This window comes from Mercenaria mercenaria, chromosome 6 (genome assembly GCF_021730395.1).
Source record: "Mercenaria mercenaria strain notata chromosome 6, MADL_Memer_1, whole genome shotgun sequence".
Classification (NCBI taxonomy): Eukaryota; Metazoa; Mollusca; class Bivalvia; order Venerida; family Veneridae; genus Mercenaria; species Mercenaria mercenaria.
The window spans coordinates 49783281-49803825 of record NC_069366.1 but is presented as its reverse complement, the minus strand read 5'-3'; the positions used below and the strand labels follow the sequence as shown (position 1 = coordinate 49803825).

The 20545-nt window shown below is 34.8% G+C and overlaps 3 protein-coding genes across 7 annotated transcripts in view; 2 read left to right on the top strand and 1 right to left on the bottom strand.

The window, feature by feature from the left end:
* Positions 1-573: 573 nt before the first annotated feature.
* LOC123548935 (uncharacterized) lies at positions 574-3489 on the top strand. Of its 2 annotated transcripts, none has more exons than XM_045336590.2 (2): positions 574-729; positions 1980-3489. In XM_045336590.2, the coding sequence occupies exon 2, from the start codon at positions 2030-2032 to the stop codon at positions 2873-2875; it is 846 nt and encodes a 281-aa protein (XP_045192525.2). In that variant the 5' UTR covers positions 574-729; positions 1980-2029; the 3' UTR covers positions 2876-3489. The 2 variants fall into 2 exon arrangements, with proteins under 2 accessions (XP_045192525.2, XP_045192526.2); XM_045336591.2 differs by having other exon boundaries at positions 671-729; positions 1994-3489.
* Positions 3490-7499: 4010 nt separating this feature from the next.
* Positions 7500-19431, bottom strand: LOC123548937 (cystine/glutamate transporter-like). 2 transcript variants are annotated; one of them, XM_045336595.2, is made up of 10 exons: positions 18630-18756; positions 15976-16499; positions 15509-15634; positions 14813-14912; positions 13509-13553; positions 13142-13265; positions 12516-12716; positions 11589-11738; positions 10666-10843; positions 7500-10148 (listed from the first exon to the last, which is right to left on the bottom strand). In XM_045336595.2, exons 2-10 carry the CDS (start codon positions 16472-16474, stop codon positions 10099-10101), a joined length of 1473 nt encoding a protein of 490 aa, XP_045192530.2. In that variant the 5' UTR covers positions 16475-16499; positions 18630-18756; the 3' UTR covers positions 7500-10098. The 2 variants fall into 2 exon arrangements, with proteins under 2 accessions (XP_045192530.2, XP_045192529.2); XM_045336594.2 differs by lacking the exon at positions 18630-18756 and adding an exon at positions 19143-19431 and having other exon boundaries at positions 7501-10148.
* Positions 18684-20545, top strand: part of LOC123548936 (transcriptional repressor CTCF-like) — a 27589-nt gene continuing 25727 nt past the window's right edge. The window contains exons 1-2 of one of the 3 annotated variants that reach the window (XM_053545866.1): positions 18684-18700; positions 20173-20390. In XM_053545866.1, the coding sequence (XP_053401841.1) occupies positions 20207-20390 (184 nt within the window). In that variant the 5' untranslated portion in view covers positions 18684-18700; positions 20173-20206. Of the gene's footprint in view, positions 18701-18790; positions 18939-19067; positions 19212-20172; positions 20391-20545 lie in introns of those variants that run through there. The other 2 variants (XM_045336592.2, XM_045336593.2) reach the window with 2 other exon arrangements.

The following is a 20545-nucleotide window of genomic DNA, read 5'->3' as shown; positions in this document are numbered from 1 at the left end:
TTCAAACTTTCATATGATCCAATAAAAGGAACATGCCTTATATGCCATAATATAATATACTTACCTTAATCGCGAGACTTATAATCTATCGTATCACCTTGTATGTCATAACAGGTCATATTTTGAAAATTTTAAATCTAATATTTCTAAATATATTGGATACACATTCAGGTATTAATCATTTTTGTACTTTGTAAACATTTTTCTTTGTGTATTGTAACTCTGATAATGAAATTTGAATCTAATAGTGAAACGTTTTTGGTAGGCCTATATGTCATATCTATTTTCAGATACAATAAATAAATATATTAATCAACTAAAGCATTGACGAGCCTTCAAAAGAACCCTAATCCCCACTTTGAAATCCGTGCAATCGGAGCACAAGTAAGGGCGAGACAAGGGGTCGGAGATAAAAAGAAAAGACGAAGCATGAGTGCTTCGATCTTTAACATGTATATCTGAGACTTTGAACAGCGCTGAAATTTTGCTCACGGATACAGCAGTTGATCCATACAAAGAGCACCGGAAAAACTTGTCGATATTCATTGATGACTTCAATGAGGCATCCAAACGATTTGTATATGTCAAAGTATGTAAATATATATAACCGAATTTCACATAAATATAATTATACAAGAGCGCATACTAAAACGTACGGTATATACCGGAGTGACAACACGGCCATTAGTAGGCTTGGACGAAAACAAAACAAGGAAGAAAACTGAGCAAGTAAGCAATCATTTTAGAGAACGAGAATTTTAAAAGATGTTAATGTTGCTTATTTTCTGTCTATTCGTGTTATTTTGATCGATATTGTTTACTTCAAACATTTTGAAACGGAATCAAAAGGAAGATAAAGTAATCATGTTACCGGACATAAAAATATTCGGATAATACAACGAATTAAATACTACTTTAGTCATGATTCAGCTTTCCCTTCGTGACAGTTTTGACCATTGACGACTTGATTATAATTTCTATCAATAATGCGTGTTAAAACTGCATTTAACTGTTTGTCATTCTTAATGCGTGTTAAAACTGCATTTAACTGTTTGTCATTCTTTGTGTGCTTAGCCATCCGCAAGTAGGCCTACTAGTACAACATATGTTGTATCTTATACCTACAGTGCTGTAGGGTATAGCCAGTTTTAAGGTATATAGGATAGCTTGATAATTTTTGTATTTAGGCTTCAGTTATTATATATAATAATTATAATAATTGAAGTCTAAATACAAAAATATAAATTTTACAGTCTTGCAAACAGACATTCTGACATACATTTTAAATGTTTGCTTGTGTTATTTTTTATGTACTGAATAAACTTTCTTTGTGTATGAAAAATAAACATCAGTAAATAAAAAGATTATGCATTAATATTATGACTTATAGCTTAAAAATCATGGGATGTTTGTTTACATTTGGTTTATAAATTCGAAAAAATGACCATTTAGCTATTCTGTACACACTAAATCAGTGCGAATGAAAAACATATTGATCTTTATTAAAAGCTTAGTGTTTAAAAAGATAGACATTTTCCTCCTGCTTTACAGGAAATGGCTACAGAATCTATTTTCTTTGAATTCGAATGCAGAAAAAGTTTGTTAGCTAGCCCCTATACCCTAAAGCTCTGTATATCTGAATATTCGTATTATCATAAAAAGATATTTCATTAATTAATATTATATAAAAAGCTAGGCATACTTAGTAAACTATAAGATAGGGTATCAAGTATCTTTGGAGAAATCAAGAACTTCGATATATCCATTGTATGAGACTGTTCTACGCAGAAGTAGCTGTAACTATGAATACCATTAAGATTTCTTTTGTAACAAGTCCCGGTATAAGCATTTATATCTTTATTATATACTTTACATATTTATTAACTCATATATATAACAGCCAAGCCTTGAGAAATACCTTTTAGTAGGAATATAATTTAAAAATTATTTTAATGTTGTTTTTTCTTGTCATATTTTAGGCTGTGGTTTCGAGAATTGTCGTCAAGATCGAAGAATCTTCTGTGAGAGAATGTCTGTGTTTACATATGAAGACTACACTGGTAATGTGTATAGGCTTAGAAAAAGAATTCTAGTAACAATTTTCTCACAGCCTTTTCCGCTGAATGCAGGAGATGATCGTTACCTAGAGAAAAGAATGATGGAAGATAGGCATGGGTATAGATCAGACGTAGACGCAGGCTATTTACAAGATCTTTTTAAAAGAATTCATTATCCAGAAACTGCAGATGTTCGACTAAAGAATCGCCTTAGAAAAGATGAAATCAAACAATATATAAAAGATTTAGGTAGCTCACAAGAATGTCTAGAGTATGACACTTTCTTCTTTGCTTTTCTCACTTACCTTTCATGTGAGAACACTGGCAGCACAGTTTACAGGGATGAGAGGATCCATCTTGACGATGGGTTGTGTCCTCTGCAGGATATATATGACGAAGTGAAGAATGTCGAAGCAATGAGAATGAAACCAAAGGTTTTTCTGATACAGGCCGATGACATAAGCTTGCTCTTTCCAATACAGTATATCAAAGGTGAGAAGATTGTGAAACCTTTAAAGATCCCTCAAGACGCCGATCGACTGGTAATCATGTCTGATATTCCCCAGAGGTTTGCGAACCGCAGTCGCGAAACAGAGGAGAAAAATCCGTCATTCTTAATCAAAGCCTTTTGTGACAGTCTGGTGGAGAACAGTCAGCGTAGTACAGAGAACAGGCTTGATTTATTATCATTAACAACCGTGATAAACAACAAGGTAAGGGTAAGGATTGGAGAACTGAATAAAGCTGGCGTAGAAAGAGCCAAAGATATGCATGTTCCACTTGTTACATCTACACTGACAAAATTAGTCACAATTTGAAAACGAATACTGACAGAGCTTGTCATAGATAATGAAGTGACTCGAGTTGAATTGGGAATATTAATCGATGTTCAGTCAGTGTTTTATAGATTTGGAGTTTGTTTCAGTATAAACTGACAGCACCAGAAAAAAATGTGAACAATTAAGAACACACCCTTACCCCCTGTACGGATGTCATCTAGTTGTTGTGCAATACAAAACTGTGTTTTACGAATACATTAGGCAAAGACTTGGGTGATTTCTGGCATTTTACTGATACCTTATGAATAAGTAACTGTTGTAAATTAAATGTGCGTAACTCGCCAATGTAAACCATGTTGTGATTGTGACTTGCCTACTTTTTGTCTGTGTAACTGTATGTGACAGAATGATGTACACGTATATCAGTTTTAGAATTACATCTATAGATAAGGAACACGTTTTGAAAGAAATTACGTACTCATCAAAGACATTGCCCAGAGAATAACGTGAAGAAAAAAACACACACACACACACACACATAAATGTACACAAGTAACTATTTATCTATTTGCATATTGTAAAGGACATCCAGCCCATTACGTGTAAAATGTTTTTGACTTAAAGTGTATAATATAAGGTTATGCAAATCGTGACTCTTGTGTTTGAATGAATTCTTAAGTGCAGTTTTTGATTAAGGTGTGAGACTAAGGTGTTATATATACACGTCTTTCTTGTTGAACGGTATGAGAACAACATTTTTGTAAGCCCTCTCTTACCTTACACATCATTGGCAAAACTATGGTATATACGAGCTACACAACAGCAGGATAATTCGACTAAATTTCTATAATGAACCTGTCCACCTTTCAATTTGGAGAGTACCATTAACAGTTAAAAAGAGGTGCTTACCAAAAAAGATACTGACTGAGTGGCGGACAGTGCAGATCATGGTCAGACTGTACAGATGTGCAGGCTGATCATGATCCACGCTGGTCGCAAAGGCAGACTCAATCGTGTCCAGCATGACTGGTAGATGTATGGTTGTGTCATGTTTCCCAAAAGGTGAATCTTTATTAAGATTGTTATGAAAGTAGTGCAGGCATCATGGCCTGGAAACAAGTAAAAGTGGGAAAGAAAGAAATTACGATCGTAATACGAAGCCTTATTATTTAACTTATTATTTAATTATTTACACAATGTAGTCTCATGCAGAAATATTTGAAAGGGTTTAACTAGTAGTATTGAACACAATTCATCGTTTTAATCCTTTTATTTAGCACCATAATGGCAATATTCAATAAAGATCCATTTCGGCGTATGATTTTCCAATAATATCAGTAACAAAATAATTAGGCCTTGATCCTGTTCTAGTCAGGAATACTGTACAGTATACATATCTACTTATGCCCCTGATTCTAGTACACATATATGTACCAACAGGCGGGATTGTCTACTAAAAACAAAAATAACATAGCTTTATGTTGGATTAAAACACATACAATAATGTATAAAATATATGTATATGAAGTAATTTGATTCCACTATTTGGTGGGAATCTTAATGTAATGGACCTGTAATGGCACTCGGCAGTTTCTGTTTTATTACGTTGTCTCCGTATGCTATTTCGGAATTCTCCAGTTAGAACTGTAATGAATTAAATAAATTGTCGAAAATGCCAAAGTAGAATATGGAAATTTCAGAGTCATAACAGGTCCATTACCATAAGTTTTACCGCAGTTTATAAATAAGATGAAAACTGTGTTGAGGATATATCGCAAATGACTATTTCTAGAACAAACATCACTGAAAATGAAAATTGACATACAAGTAGGGCACATTTATCATATATTAAGGTGGTGTTATACTAATCAACTAAAATGTCAACAATGTCATGAATATTAACTGTAAAACAGGGACCTGCCCAGAATCAGTAAAAGTGTGTATGTTAAATGTATAACTGGCACATAATCTGACATGGCAACATACTAGTACAAATGTATACAGTTTAACACTGATATTTGTTATTTCTTTAATATTTTGTCATGGTTACTTTTATACTTATAGTTTCCATGAGAATAATACACGATCTGTTTAAGGCTTATTAGAACAGTCTTTCAAAGAAATATTAAGACGTGATATGAAAGTAATATTTTACATTTTATGACCGAAACCAAAAACAGAATAATTCAACAAGTTTTGGAATGAAATCATAGATGCCCTGTCATGTACAGCAACTCATTGTGACATGGAGAAAATGCATAATAAGTTAACGTCTGTCCTACATTTTCAACCAATTACATGTCAGATATTTTTTTATTTTTTCTCATTATGTTACCAAGTACAATATCTGTGTATATCGGATAAAGACTACGAAGTAAAGTCTTCAGGATTCAGACACCGTGATCGGTTGCCATTCTCCATGGAACGCCAGAACTGTCCTATGTTAGATGAATACGAGGTATCTTCTTTATTTAAAGTAGTATCTTCTCAGGATCTTGTAATGTCTTGTTAATGACTGTGTTATCATGTTGAGTTGCAATCCTATTATGTCTGATGTATGTACTCATTTGTTAAACGACCATCCTATTTTTTCAAGCAACATGTTATTATGTCCACTTAACATATTTTCTTGTCCGAGTGACTTACCATTTTGTTAAACGACCATCCTATTTTCTCAAAGGAATATGCTATCTTTTCTAATGCATATACTATCATGTCAGAGTGACGTACTGTTTTGTTTAACGACCATCCTATTTTCTCAAAGTAACATGCTATCATGTCCAGTGTTTATACTATCTTGTCCGATTGACGTATTTTTTGTCAATTGACCCTCATAAAGTAACATGCTATCATGCCCACTGTATATACTATCTTCTCAGAGTGACGTACTTTTTTGTCAAACGACCATGACTGGGTAGTATGTTCACTGGAGATGATGGCATGTTACTTTGAGGAAAAAAAAAGGATGGCTGTTAAACAAAATAGTACGTCACACTGACAAGATAATACGTACACTGGACATGATAGCATGTTACTTTGAGAAAATAGGATGGCCGATTGACATAATAGTATGCCACTCTGACAACATAGTATGTTACTTTGAGAAAATGTGATGGTCTTTTAAGGGGACGCATACTTTGAAATTAGAAAAAAGTGGGTGGGGTATTATAAAATTTACCTGCAAAAAAGTACAAGGTTTTGGTAAATGAAATGAATACTGTTTCAACTGTTATAAGTACACAAAGGATTGCTCACTAAAATAAAAATGAGAAAAACTGAAACAAGAAAGTTATTGTTGAATTACATAAGACTTCTTGTGTACATTCAAAGTCAACAATTAAGACTTTTTGGTAAGAAAATAATAGTGCTTCACATTGTCCAAACATTTATCAATGTCCTACAGATTCTAATTTAAAGAAAGAATGTGAAATAAGTTCACTGTCTTGCTTTTCATTTGGCATAGGTGAGCTAAACACATTATTTAGTTTGTTTACAAAGTAGTGCATAAGAAAAGATACGGTGGTCAAGGAATGCCACATTACAAAACTAAAAGAGTATATTCCCCTTAATACATTAAACATTTATCATTACAGAAGTCTAGTGGCTTACAATAAAGGCCTAGAAATGTTGCCATTATTAATTTTTAACTTGGTATTCATGAACTGCAATGCACTTAAATATCAAAACACATTCAACAAACTTTTGAAAATGTACTGTCTTAAAAATCCCTAAAATAAGTTATGAAATTTGGTTGAGAGGTCAATCAATGTGTATTTGTGCAAAAGCAACATTCTAATCTTGTTCACAAAAGTTACTAATACACAGCAGGAATGTCAATGATCAAAACTGGACGAATATACAGTTATCCTCACTTTAATGTCATTTATAATTTGTCCTTGAATTCTCCACCATACTTTTCATAACTCTGTTTGCACGAGTTGCACGAGAATACTGCCATTCACGTAAAAAATGGGGTCAAATAAGTTGTAAATGCAATATCATGTAAACGTAGTTAATGGATTATGCAGTTCAAGATAAACTTTATCTCATAACGTAACGAACATGTATAATGTTGTAACAACAACTTTACTTACACTGATTTAAGTAGCAGTCGGTTTATAAGTGACTTTATTGATTCATTTTGTGTTTTGTTATTGTTGTCAAAAGTATAACGGAAGTGCCTCACAACTGAAGCGGAAACCAGTTTGATGCGCAAAGTAGTCCACTGTAAGTAATATTTTTTGACAAATGTCCACAGAAATTAATAATTTTCTAATATTAAAGACGAATATCTGAATAGGATTCATTATTTGATAAGAAATTATAATCATCGACATGTTTTTTTAAAAATCATACACGTGCTGACACCTAAGTTGTCTCCGTTGTTTATTAGAGTTACCTTTCGTCCGGCGCAGTAATACATTTGCAGTGAATCGCCGAGAAGTCGTGGGAAAATTAAAAACCATGTAAACAAACTAAAATTAACCACCTTTTCAAGATGAATTTCAAGTGATCGACATTATGCATTTAACCCGCCTGACCTGTGTAGCATCTTAGATATCTGTTCTAAGGTATTCATTGTGTAGAATGTCGTGTTATGCCCTTGCAATGCTAATCTATACTCTGATTTTTTTGTTTACATTTTTTATCAATGAGAAATATGGCGTCATCCCGAGATGAACTGACGTGGCGTTAAATTTTTACACGTTTAAGCACACCTGGTGTGTTAGAAAGAAAATCTCATCCCTTCAACATTATTTGGAACACTGTTATTGTAAAAAACCTGTTTTTTCCTTATACAAAAGCTTAATATTTTGTGTTGAATGTACTTTCACAAACACCTCTGTTTTCCTATTACATTCATAGTACCACATCCTTATCCACAAAATACTGAATATTACAGGTGTCCATCAGTATTATATCAGTTTAGGAATATGTTTTTTATTTTCCCACCATCGATTTCTTGAATATGCACCCCTTCCGCATTGCTGTATGAACTGTGAATGTAGCAATATGCGTCCCCTTAACAAAATAGTATGTTACTCTGACAACATAGTTATGTTCACTTGACATGATAGCATGTTACTTTGAGTAAAAAGAATGGTTGTTGTCACTCTGACAAGATAGTATATACACTGGACATGATAGCATGCTACTTTGAAAAATATAGGATGGTCGTTTAACAATGATTGTACTTCATTCTGACAATATAGTATGTTACTTTGAGAAAAAAACAAGGATGATCGTTTAACAAAATAGTATGTCACTCTGACAAGATAGTATGTTCACTGGACATGATAGCATGTTACTTTAAGAAAATAGGATGGTCGTTTGACATAATGGTACGTCACTCTGGCAAGATAGCATGTTACTTTGAGAAAATATGATGATCGTTTAACAAAACAGTACGTCACTTTGACAAGATGGTATATACATTGGACATGACAGCATGTTACTTTGAGAAAATAGGATGTTCGTTTGACAAAATAGTCCGCCACTCTGGCAAGATAGTACGTTACTTTAAGATAATAGGATAGTCGTTTAACAAAATAGTACGTCCCTCTGAAAATATAGTATATACACTGGCCGTGATAGCATAGGATGGTCGTTAAACAAAATAGTACGTCACTCTGACAAGATAATATATACACTGGACATGATAGCATGTTCCTTTGAGAAAATAGGATGGTCGTTTATCAAAAAAGTACGTTACTCTGAGAAGATAGTATGTTCACTGGACATGATATCATGTTACTTTGAGAAAATAGGATGGTCGTTTGACAAAAAAAAAGTACGTCACTCTGAGAAGATAGTATTCACTGGACATGATATCATGTTGCTTTAGGAAAATAGGATGGTCGTTTAACAAAATAATACGTCCCTCTGACAAAATAGTTCATACGTTAGCCATTGCAACTCAACATGATAATACAGTATTTAACAAGACATAACAGGATATTGAGAAGATGCTACCCTAAATAAAGACAATACCTCGTATTCATCTAACATAGGAAACATCTGGCGCTCCCTTTGTTTCAAAATGCTGAAGAGTTTGCTACTTAGCATCAGTCCTATACATGTAAGTACATTATAACATAAAAATTATAAAATTAAAACATGATGTTATTAGAAATGGTACACAATCTTGTATAGGAACACATTCCTACATGGAAATAATAAACAATCTGATATAAAAAACATTTCTACATGGAAATGATACACCATCTAAAAGAGAAACACGCTCTTACATGGGCATGACAGAAACACATTCTTACACTGAAATGATATATGATCTAACATAGAAACACATTCTAATATAGATCTGATACACGAGATCTAACATAGAAACACATTCTTACACTGAAATGATACATGATCTAACATAGAAACACATTCTAATATAGATCTGATACACGAGATCTGACATAGAAACACATACTTACATGGAAATGATACATGATCTAAAATGGAAACACATTCTTATATAGAACTGATACACGAGATCTGACATAGAAACACATACTTACATGGAAATGATACATGATCTAAAATGGAAACACATTCTTATATAGAACTGATACACGAGATCTGACATAGAAACACATACTTACATGGAAATGATACATGATCTAACATAAAACACATTCTTATATAGAACTGATACACGAGATCTGACATAGAAACACATACTTACATGGAAATGATACATGATCTAAAATGGAAACACATTCTTATATAGAACTGATACATGAGATCTAACATGGAAACACATTCTTATATAGAACTGGTGAAAACTTACATGGAAATGATATATGCTCTAAATGTAAACGCATCCTAAATGTTATATTGACTTGAATTGTTTTCATAAAGTCTTACATGGAAGTAATTGTAATAGCTAGTCTGGCACAGAACACATTCTGGCATACAAATATGACATGGCGTTGCAGAATTATGAAAACACGATATCAGATGGCACGAACAATAATGACTCACAGTATGACATTGACAAATGATGACTAACGTTGGTACGTACTTAACATATTCTGAAATAACATTAATTAGAAATATAATATTCTGAGTGACTGAAATAATTCGTGGGCTGTTAATAAACACATTTATTTCGACACTTTTAGTTTTAATAAAACTTACATGAAATGCTGTAATACTCTTACATAAAAGGATCTTGTTTTTTTTGTACATCTATAATGGGAAGTAAAAAATATACTATAAAGTAACATTTCTTGACATGATATAGGCTATTGTCAGGCGTGTTTCAAAATCAGCAGTTTCTGGAGGAAAATTGTCATCTTATCTGAAACAAAACAAAACAAAACACACAAAACTGTTAGATCAAATATTAAATACCGATATATTTAAAATAATAATATATAAACATGGTAATCAAGATGTATACTTTTGTACAAAAATCACTAAAGAAATGTTCAGAATTTGGAAGTTCTAAATATTGAAAAGTGACATCATAGAATTTAAATGCACCCAGTACTAGGCCTCCTCCAATTATTTCATCAGGTGTTTCGTATCTTAGTATGTAACAACATTGAGAAAGCTTCAACAACAACAAAAAAAAAATAATAATAATAATAATAATAATTATTATAATAATAATAATAATTTTATTTCAACATATCGGACTATAATGAATTAAGCTCGCGTTCTGTCTTTAAACCCCGACAATATTCAAATATTTCGAAATTCTATCATTAATATTCATATGTAACCTAGACTTAAAATCGGTTAAAAAAGAATTAAACTAATGTATCTAACAAATTAATTCTTATTTAAACTTAAAGAAATCTGATAATACTTACCAACGGTACTGTCAATTATTTTTGGTTTTGACTTCCATTTTATAAATAAGACATAAACTGGTATTCCACACAACACAAACAGTACTAGTGTTCCAATGTCCTCCGGTTGTTGATAGACACTCATGATAAGTGTTGTTGCACAGATAAGCAGCTGTACCACAGCAGTTCCAAGCCATACCTGCAACTCAACAAACAAGGGAAAGAAATTCGGGGTTTTACGTTCTTTAAAAACATTCTATGTAAGCACCACAATAATTTATAAGAAAGACACATTCGGAAGCATAGCACCCAATCAAACAATATATTAGCAGATAAGAAAATATTCATGTCGGCAATAAAAAGTGCCACACCTCTCATGCCCATGAGCAACGTGTGCAGCGGAATTCTTGTTATATATGTATATCGAATGGAATTCATGGTTTTAAAGGACTACAAATAAACACCTCGCTGGTTTAAAGACTACAGTTGTGATGATAATAAAAATAATGATAATATATACGTTTCTTTTGAAATACAAAACGCAACCTAGCAAAATAACTTGATCGAGAGCCTGATCGAGAGAGGTAATGAAAACTGCAATACCTCTTGTACCTTCTTAGAGTAAACGGCCCTTCCCAAAAGTAAACGGTCTAGAAAGGGCCGTTTATTGGTGTTGCAAGAACTTGTGGCCTAACCCATTTGCTTATGTTTTGGTTGAACATGTACAATTATTATAAATGTAAATAATAATAAGCAATAAAATATGATCTTGTACCCCCTGGTACTGACCATTTTCTCTTTTATTCGGCCATACAACTTGCAGCAGTCAGTTTAACAGAAAGAAATTACCAATATTTAAGCTGATTGTAAACAATCACTTCAGTTAAAACAACGTCCCCACCTTAATAAAATATGCCATATATACACAATATATATGTACCTACCTTTAATGGTCTTCTAACATTTGGCCTTTTAATTCTGAGAGCGAAAAAACACAACAGAACTGACAACCCCATCACGGTTGCGTAGAAACTCATCATAATGATAAGTCTAGATAGCTTGCCGAAAAACAAGATCAGTAGAGCAATTATACACTGAAAAAAAAACAACAAGTATAATAATTATATACCACAAAACAGGATCATTAAGGCTGTAACACACAGAAGGGTAAGCATACACCGAGAAACAAGATCAGTAAGTCAAGTTTACGCAGTAAACACACTGAAAAAACAAGATTAGTAGGACTGAAACAAATCAAAAACAAGTAAGACAATTATACACCATCAAACAGGATCATTAGGGCTGTTACATACTGAAAAACAAGATCAGTACAGCAAGCATACGCCGAGAAACAAGGTCAGTAGATCAAGTTTACACAGAATAGAAAACAAGTAAGACTGTCACAATTATACACCGCCAAACAGGATCATTGAAAAAGAGATTATTTACCAGAACAGATACTTTTTTACTCAAAGCACATTATAACATAACCTTTATATGATGTAATTAAAACCTATATTATGATCCGGCTATAAATATCATTAATTTAAATGAGAATAGCTAGAACAGAACAACAAAAAATCTCTGAATAGAACAAAGCACAGTCAAATAAGCCACCATCAGCAATCATGTGTGTGTGCAATACGGTTAAATTACATAATATCAATCCTGTTTAAAAGAAGATATTTTGGACGCACACAACGCATCCGAACAAAGTAACAGCTGCGTTTATGAAAGGTGATGAAATGTGCAATGTCCTTCAGGTTCCGCATACCGCTATGATAATGCTACATCGAATGGACTCTATGATTCCAAATGGCAAGTAATAATAAGGGAACAGAAAGAAAACAAGAAATATGAACAACACTGACCAAAAGAATTGTAGCTGCCCACGGCATGGTGTATTTCTCGCTGAGAGTAGCTAGTATTGCTGGTAAGTGGTGCCTTCTGGCAGCCGCGCTCACCATGCGAGACTGGCCTAGAATCACAGCATTCAAGCTGGATATAGCCGTAGATGTTACAAACACTGCTATCACTGGACCAAATGCTGGGTATATTCTCTCCATAAACAACTGAAATTAAATATTAGAATTAAATACACATGCAGAATTTAAATATTAAGCTGTGATTATCTGTAAACAAAACGATCAAAAATACATTTTGTATATGAATATTTTATTTGAATTGCGAAAAAAATGGTTAAATGCAATCCCAAAAATGCAAATGTATGTAAAAACGATCTGTTTGGCTTGGAAAGATACGCCAACAGCCATTTTGCTGGGGCTTCCTGGTCGAGTCTAACTCATCTGCCGGTAAGTCCAAAATTTATTGAGCTCGGACTTATCTGCCGCACAATGGACGCATATTACTTGCAATCATACATAGATGATTGGCTTGGCTGTTTTTGTTATCCTCTTTTATTTCGTCCAAAAAAAAAAAAAAAAACGATCCCACTATCATTAGCTTACCCTTAATATGTGAAAAAGTCTAGACCTACCACAGCCACTGCGTCAGCGTCGATCATTTCTGTCGGTGAGATCAACACGAAATACGAGGCGACAATCAATTCGCTAAACGTGATCACAATTGCAAAAGATATGCTTAAAGTTTTTGGTAAATTTCTGAAACGAAAATAATGACAAAGCACTGATTTTACCGCTTATCTTGATGTTATATCAAGCTGAGACAGCTAGAAAAAGGTCTGTATGCTATAGGTCTATGTAAGTCATGATCCTTTAACTTGTCAACAGAAGACTGAAGAGGAAATTACGGTATCAATTCAGAACTTTTCTTTTGTCTTTATCTTCAATTATTTTAATGTTTCAATCGCACGCTTAAACAAACACCCATAATATATGCCTTACTTTTCTGGTGACTCCATTTCTTCTAACAAGAATGTTATCAGCTGCCTAAAAAACAGAAACATGGTCATTAAACAGAAGTATTAATGACAGAAAATTGCAATACTGTCGACAATCACGATAAACAGGTTGGATAATAACCTGACTGGACCTCGGAATATAGCTTTACCTAATTTGCTTATCGGGACTGCCATCCCATGGGAAGCGACCAGTAAAAGTAAACAGTTTGTTCTAAACGACCTATTTTTGAAATAGGTCCACAGCTACCTTTCTGCTGTTTAAATTCGTCACATTATGGAACCAAGGTATCGACTTTCAATTTAAGGTATCTCTTGATCAGACCTTTAAAGACAAAAGCAGTGAATGTATATCCGCATGAAAATATATCTAAACACCAATTTTACAACCATCTTTTTACCAATGAAGTACTATTTAGAAAATAGAGTGATCAAGGTCACTGACTTTGAATCACTTGCTCCTCACCGATGTGGGTTCGAGCCTCACTCTGGGAGTTGAATTCTTCATGTGAGGACGCCCCGTCCAGCTGGCTTACGGAAGGTTGCTGGTTCTGCCCAGGTGCCCATTCGTGATGAAATAATGCACGGAGGGGCACCCTGGGGTCTTCCTCAACCATCAAAGCTGGAAAGTCGCGATAATAATCTATAATTGCGTCGGTACGACGTTAAACCCAACTAAAATATTTAGACTAGAATTATTACAAATACTAGCTATAAATTAAAAAATTACCATGCAACTATGACTTTCTATAAAAAGTATACTGCATCAGTATTTCATTTGTTTTCATACAATATCAGAATGTTGTTGAATAGTATACAACAAATATTTTATTTTCAGAACTAGAATTCTACAGCGTAAGTATATATTTAGACCACTTTCATATGCAGAGAGGAAGGTATAAAATAATAGTTTATTAGTACTGTGTTATCTCATTTGCATAATATTTACGCTTTTGCTTTATACCTATAAAATACTTCATAAAATTTAATTATATATGTTGTGTTTGCCCCTTATATCATATAGGTACCACTCCGTATTCCTCTAAGCTACATTAATAGAGCCGTGCCACGAGAAAACCAACATAGTGGCTTTGCGACCAGCATGGATCCAGACCAGCCTGCGCGTCCATGCTGTTCTCTTTCAAAGCCTATTGCAATTAGAGAAACCCTTAGCGAACAGCATGGATCCTGACCAGACTGCGCCGATGCGCAGGCTGGTCTGGATCCATGCTGGTCGCAAAGCCACTATGTTGGTTTTTTCATGGTGCGGAACAATAAATTGCAACATACCATCCGCCATAAAGGAACATTCCCGACAGGATACTAACGGCTATATCACCAGGTTGTGTTGTTGATCCCTCAAATATGTCTATGTAATTTTCTGTGTTACCTATGTAAAAGTGAAACCTCTATAGTCTTTTTGTTTGCAACACGGATAACACTTTCATGTATTGAGATTTTTTTTAACTGTTACATGGCAGATACAGTAGCAATATGTTCTTGCCTTTTCCATTATACATATATCTTGAAACACAAAATAGTAATTTGTAAAACAATGCTCATGCAGTACTGCTTTTTACATATTTTCATACCAAGAATTCTTAATACCATATAGAATCTGTTCACTAAAAAGATTATTTTAAAACTTGTGCTGGTCCAATAAAATCTTTAAACTCTCATTACTACAGCATTGTAAATATGATATATTTAAGTTTTCAAGGACGCTAAGGACTGCGCAAATGCATAAACCTACAACAATGAACACCTAAAAACGGTTGGTTACCTTGAGCTGTGGGAACATTGTCACCTATATGTAAACTGCGGAAATGATGCAACATATGTAAGTCAGCATCACCATTAGCATGGTGTCACGTGGCTTGAGTTGCAAATATCATGTCACATAAAACAATAGACACCATTGTAAACGGTTACATTGAACTGCCGGAACGATGTCACATATAAAATAAGCACCGCGTAATTTGTTACCTTGCGCTGCCGAAATGATGCCACATATAACAATGAACACACTTGCTACGAGTTTTGTGCTTGTAAGAAGAGCTTGAATTTTGGTTACAAATTTTAGATACAGACAGTTGATAAGTACCACAGAAACTGAAATAGAAAAGAAAAAAAAAACATCTCTAGATAGACACCTACTATTTGATTAACAAAGTCTGCGACAGCATTTTTAAAATTTCCTCCTAATTTAAATTTTGCAAGCTGACCCAAATATAATTATTGTTTGCAAGAGAGGAAGTAATCTTTTGTATCCGTCTCTTTTGAGTCTCCGGCCAATAATGTTTTGAATTATTCTTTCTCTATTCTATTCCGATGGAAACTTCTAAACATTATTTTTCAAAAGTGAAAGTTTTTCCCTACACTCCGTCGTACACTCCTACAACATCAGAGTATTCGACGATCATAACTTACGACCGTAACAGTAAGCAACTCACCTAAAATGCACGCACCCAAAAGTTTTGTGGCAATGTCTGGTGGTCGACAACCTGGGAAGAACAGCTGCACAATATAGAGGGCCGATGCGTACGCAAGATAAGCCCAGACTGGTGCAATTATCATAAAGACAAATCCCCAAAGAAACAGGAACGCTGGAAGTTCTCCAAAAACATCAAGAAGAAAGAAATACGGTCCTCCGGCCTTTGGAAGTATGATGGCTACCTCTGCAAAACATTTGGCGAGTGAGTAATTGAGCAGACCGGAAATCAGTACGATTATCAACATGACACCAACGGAACCAGTTGTCATCATTATTGTTGACATAGCAACGAAGACTCCGACTCCTCCTACCGAAGAGATGACAATAGAGCATGTTTGAAATAACGACAATTTAGTGTGATGTTCTGCTTCTACTGTGATACTGTTTGTGACATTTACGTTCCCACTGTCCTGTATTAGCTCAACACTTTCACCTGCAATTTTGTCTTTAACCTGCATTGCTGATGTCTATTTGCCATACGCTCTGAAATGTATAGAATATGTAATAGAAAGAGCATTGAAACTCGAGGGTAAACGATTTGTACGAGGGGGCGTAGCCCCCGAGTAAAACTCGTTTACCCGAGAGTTTTAATGTTCTTTCTGTTTTTTATCATAGCCATCCATATATGGTAGTTGTAGGCGTTCCACATTGCCATATACAGCAGTTCAAGTGAATGAATGTGTAAAGCCCAGGTAAAATAAACCAAAGCGAGAGCAGAAAATCAATAAAATACACTTCGCTGTCTACTGTTCCAGGCACGCTGGCATACTTTCCTATCCAGCAGTGCGGTAACTAGCGTGCGGGTATTAAATACCTGCACACTTTTAGTTACCGCACCCTGTACTCAGTGTATACGATTTACATGCATCAACTTTGTTAAGAAAAATCACCGAGCTATGATACAATTTCTTGATACAATACCATACATTATGCAAGTGTGTTTGTTTTAATAAGTTTTCTTGATGTTGATTTTTATATTTTGGAAAAGATGTTGACACTTTTTTGAAATATTAGATCAGCCAATCAGCCGTTGTTTCAGAACTGATACGTAACATCATTATCATAATTATAAATGTATGACTTGACCGGCTAAGACGGACAAGAAGAACACTGCATGCATGTCGTTAAGTGCATCAAATTGATCAAAATAGGCCTAAAGTGTTTGCATAAAAAAAATAAACAGAATAAAATCTACAAATCTATATTCAAGAAATAATATAAGGGTATATGTTGGCAAAATGTAGCATGCCAATACTAAACCTGGAACGACTATTCTGACCCCTTATTAGACCTTCCTGACTAAACTTAGACTGTTGCAAAAAAAAAAAAAAAAAAAACACACAGAAAAAAAAACACGTGGAATTCGGGTCAGACATAAATTAATTTACTGAACTTGTATCATGAAATGTAATACTTATTAGGGTTGTAAATCGTGAGAATCCAATACCTGTAGGCCCTATGCCTTCATCCTAATTAAGATATTTGAAAATTAAATTTGTTTCTGACTGACCTAGATTACTTGTGTCTCACGATAATTTACAATAACACCACCTCAATAGCTCGATGACATCCCCAATATTCTCGATGGTAGTGTCCGCTTTGTGTGCGGGAGGGCAGGGGTTAGATCCCAGGGCACCTAATGCCAAACGAACACGAAAATGGTGGTGGTAGCTCCCTTGCTTGGTTTGTACCAGGAGGTAAAATAAGCCCAGGTATGTATCTGTAACTGGATACCTAGTTTGTCACACAAGATAAAGCTTACATGTATTTGACAAAAATAGTTACTTAACACCAGTATTAAACAGAAGACGTCCTAAAATCAAAAGTGACAGATTAGATCTAGTTCAAACATTGTAGAACATTCAAATTGCTACAAAGTGAACAACGCAAATTCAGAATTTCTTTATTAAGGCAGTGCAGTAATAGACTGAAAGACAGTATCGCATGCGCAGAGACAGTGGAGAGCGTTAAGTCGGCTCTCACTATAAGGATCTTACATGCCTGCCCATGTAAGACGGGGTTTTCCCTGCCCGAGGGACAGTGTGGAACGGAAAACCGAGCGTTAGCGCGGTTTTTTATCCATGCTGTCCCGAGGGTAGGGAAAACAGCTGTCTTACACAGGCAGACATGTTAGATCAATTTTCTTGCCTATCATGTTCAAAATATAGATCGTAGAGACAAATAGGTTTTGGTATTTCCTGACATTATTTATAAAGTTTATGACGTCACAATGGTACCAGTACTATGTGACGTCACCTTAGTGCACGCTATTTTAGACAAGATTTTTCCCTAGGGAAAGACAGGAATATTTATTCCCGGCACGTGCTCGGATAAATGTATACTTTCCCCGCTAGGTAGGCAAGAAACATCGTTCCCACCCGACGCCCTATACCACAAGTGGTCCTGCGTCGTATATTTACAGATACATATATTTACAGACATCTACCTTAAAGGTACAGCGTATAGACTTAATGAGATCTCTGGAAAAAATATTCCACTTAATGTGCAACATATGCTATATCTCAACACACACGACATATATATATAGATCTAATATGATAGTTGGATGACAGCCAGTCTACGATTATTTTACGGAAACTCCCGACAACTTACGGAAATGGTATATCACGTGACCAATATATAATTTTTCCATTATTTAGAAGCATTCACCACTTGATCTATATGTAATTATGTTTTTCTTGTTTATAAATATTGCCCAATTTTCTTGAATCATCTAGCCAAATTCAACCATTAGGGTTTGACGACACTGCAATGGTCTTTGCTTTCGTGTGGAAAAGTAGGTCATGAATTCTCTTTCGCGGCCATTTTGGATGAAATGGTCAAACCTCGACGATCACAGAGCGTTGGGTAAAGCCCTTGGTATTTAGAAAGTTCAACGTTTATGACAGATTTGCAGTTGAGGTAAGTCCGTCTTGACGAAAGATATGACCATGTTACATATGAAAAACTTTTAACGAGACGTATTTCGTACGGGAGTTCTCATTTTTTGGTGAGCAGGGGGCGCTGATTTTAGCCCCGCGAGGGCGCTTTTACCTGGAACCTCCCCCTTTCATGCACGCCACCTAGTCTACTTTCGGTTTAAAAATATTGTAAACATTTCCATACCCAATAAGGAAATCCAACGCCTGTCATTGTTTGGCAACAAACATCTGTGGAATGTCGGCCATGATTGCGGTACGATGGTTATGGCCTCTAACATTTACATTGTCCTATCTATTAAACCCAATGTTAGTGGCGAAATATCACTGGTGTAAAGAACTTCTGCACATTCCTCTACAGTACTGCAGTATTTCTGAAGCTAATTTGATTATCATTAATCAAATGCACTCTCTACAGAAAATATTCAGGCAAATATATATATAAGAATTGATTTTATTTTATACAGATCTAGATCTACTTTACTATAAATAGAAGCCCATTCCAGAATCTGAAAGTGTGAATAACAGCTACAGTGCATGCTACACACTGTGTCATTGGTTTAGGTAATTTTTATAACAAAACAGAGGCATGGTTAAGGAACCAGTTCCTACTTGCCAGAATGCCCTTCAAAACAACTGGCATCGGTTCTTGTAGTCCAAATAATAGGACGTTTCGGGACAGCATATGATAACTTTTGACTGTCACTGTCTCAGTTGGAGGGATGACAAATATAAAATATCAGATCATAAAATAAGACATCCCGATAAGCCAATTGAGTAAGGCTACGGTTCTTCAGCAGAGACCAATGTTCGAAAAGACTAAAAAATTATTCTGATATGGCTTTGTATTTGGTTTATGACAAATACACATCTTTTACGGTATAAAAAGTTTTCGAGATAACCGAAATTCGACTTAAAATGATATTTTGTGCATGTGTTTTCGGGACGGGACTTGAAAATATCTTCAAGATAGCCAGAATTTCGAGTTGAGCGAGTTCGAGATATCGGGTTTCAACTGTATATTCAAGATGGGTGTGACCATATCATTTAATTTGTGGTGTCTCACCTAATGGCTACATCAGAATGCCTCTCATTTGGATTAAACCATTGATATTTCATTCCTGAGGCCACGATGTGTGGTGCTTGGAATTTTTGAAATGGTAATGTTTTTTGCATATGGATACTATATCTATGTAGTTTCAATATTTTCATTCCAGGTAACAGGAAAGGTAGTTACGTACCTAGTGAGTGATGGAGGATGAGACCCACAATGGGGGCCTCGGAGATCCTGGGCCTCAGAACCTTAATGATCTACAAAGTTACCTTGTTAATTTTAACAAGGAAATTGGTGTTCATGGTGAGGGGTCAGCCTTCCACCATACAGTCTCTCAGATGATAAATCAGTCAGCACAACCTGTGTTTGTAACAGTTCCAGGTAATCTGTTTGTTTTTACTTCCACCATACAGTCTCTCGGATTGTTTGTTTTTACTTCCACCATACAGTCTCTCGGATTGTTTGTTTTTACTTCCACCATACAGTCTCTCGGATTGTTTGTTTTTACTTCCACCATACAGTCTCTCGGATGATAA